General features: G+C 34.4%; 1 protein-coding gene across 1 annotated transcript; it reads left to right on the top strand.

Moving 5' to 3' along the window:
• Positions 1–614: 614 nt before the first annotated feature.
• On the top strand, positions 615–1,559 carry LOC137046006 (olfactory receptor 51G2-like). Its single transcript, XM_067423064.1, has one exon. The coding sequence runs from the start codon at positions 615–617 to the stop codon at positions 1,557–1,559; it is 945 nt and encodes a 314-aa protein (XP_067279165.1).
• The last annotated feature ends 205 nt before the right edge of the window (positions 1,560–1,764 follow it).

The following is a 1,764-nucleotide window of genomic DNA, read 5'->3' as shown; positions in this document are numbered from 1 at the left end:
ACACTTGTTGTGTATTGTGCTAATTAATTGAGATTTCTTACAGCTCTTACAGGTTTTTGGCCTTGTCTGTTCCGTTGCTTCTATTACTCTCCCCTTTTTTGTAAGTCGCTTTGGATAAAAGCGTCTGCTAAATGATTAAATGTAAATGTAAATGTAGATCAAGTAGCCTATATTTTTATTTGAATGCTATTGTTTAACAGTTATACCAACAATCTGTATGGACACCTTGATTTATAAGTTATTAGGCTATTTACATAATCATAATTAAAATACCATGTGACCTGAATACACTGGCCAATTTCACTGTTACACATAGCCTATAGTAGCATAAATATAAACAGAGAAGGAGAGGAGGAGAGTCCGTGATTTTGTGTCAAGGCTTATTATTCACCTGTTATCCAGCTGACCTGAAAGGATTTGGGATGTTTTTTTTTAAATGATTTATAAATATTGTATTTGTCTCTGATATTTGCAGTGGCCCTATACAAGGGAAGCCTGTTAATCTGTTTATAACTTGTTTCCATTAGCCCATACAACTGATTTAATCTACTTGGCAAGTAAATAAGACGTTTTTTTTCTTTTTCTTTAACTGCAGTGTGCTGAACAATTTAAAGATGAAAAACTCATCAGTTGTGTCATCTGTCATACTGGAGGTCCTTTACAGAATGGAGGATCTTAAATACCTTTACTTCATGATCTTTTTTATGTTGTACATGTTTGTACTCTTTGCTAACACCACTTTGATTTTTATTGTAATTTATGACAAAGCGCTTCACAAACCTATGTATGTCTTTCTATGTAACTTGGCTGTCAACGGCATCTATGGTGGCACGGCTTTGCTTCCGTCCTTGATGGGTACTTTGATGTCTCCATCTCATGAGGTATCTTTGGAATGTTGTAAGGCTCAAACCTATTTCTTGCACACATATGTTATTATAGAATTCACCATTCTTTCAGTGATGTGCTATGATCGCTATGTGGCCATCTGCTACCCGCTACAGTATCACAGTATTATGACAATCACAAGGGTGTATAAACTAATTGCTTTCTCGTGGGGTTATCCTTTAGTGGCATTCGCTTTGTTTTTTATTCTGACTCTGCGCTTGACAATCTGTAGGAACATAATTGGGCGAGTGTACTGTACCAACTATTCTCTTGTCAAATTGTCCTGTGAAGACACAAATGTTGTGAGTGCAATTGGATTTTTTTTTGTTGTTGTATATACTTTTCCTCAGCTTGCAATGACCCTTTACTCATATGGACATATTCTAAAAATATGCTTCACTGCCACTAAAAAGTCTAAAATAAAAGCACTGAAGACCTGCATGCCACACTTATTTGCAATATTGAACTATAGCGTGGGCTGTTTTTTTGAAATTATACAAAGTCGCTTTGACACAAGTTATCTTCCATTTGAAACACAAACCGTTATGTCACTTTATTTCTTGATATTTCCTCCTATTCTGAATCCAGCCATTTATGGACTGAGTGTTCAGGCACTGAGAGACAATATTTTTAGACTTTTTTGCTCTAAGAATAAGTTATTGCCTTTGAAATAGAATTTTTATTTTCTAGATATTAAAAAAGTATGTTTTCAAAAGTCCAACATTTGTGAGCAATATCTGAAATATGTTTGTCATATGTAAGAAAATACAGTACTCAGTTACTAGTGTATGTGACAAAACAAATGTAATAAACACACTGATTGTCATCATTCAAGAAAACTGGCAATATCTAGTTTTACTTCTGTTCTGTTACTCTCTT

The sequence above is a fragment of the Pseudorasbora parva genome, chromosome 18 (assembly GCF_024679245.1).
Source record: "Pseudorasbora parva isolate DD20220531a chromosome 18, ASM2467924v1, whole genome shotgun sequence".
NCBI classification, from domain to species: Eukaryota; Metazoa; Chordata; class Actinopteri; order Cypriniformes; family Gobionidae; genus Pseudorasbora; species Pseudorasbora parva.
Note: the sequence above shows the minus strand (reverse complement) of the source record. Positions and strands in the feature narration are given on the sequence as shown.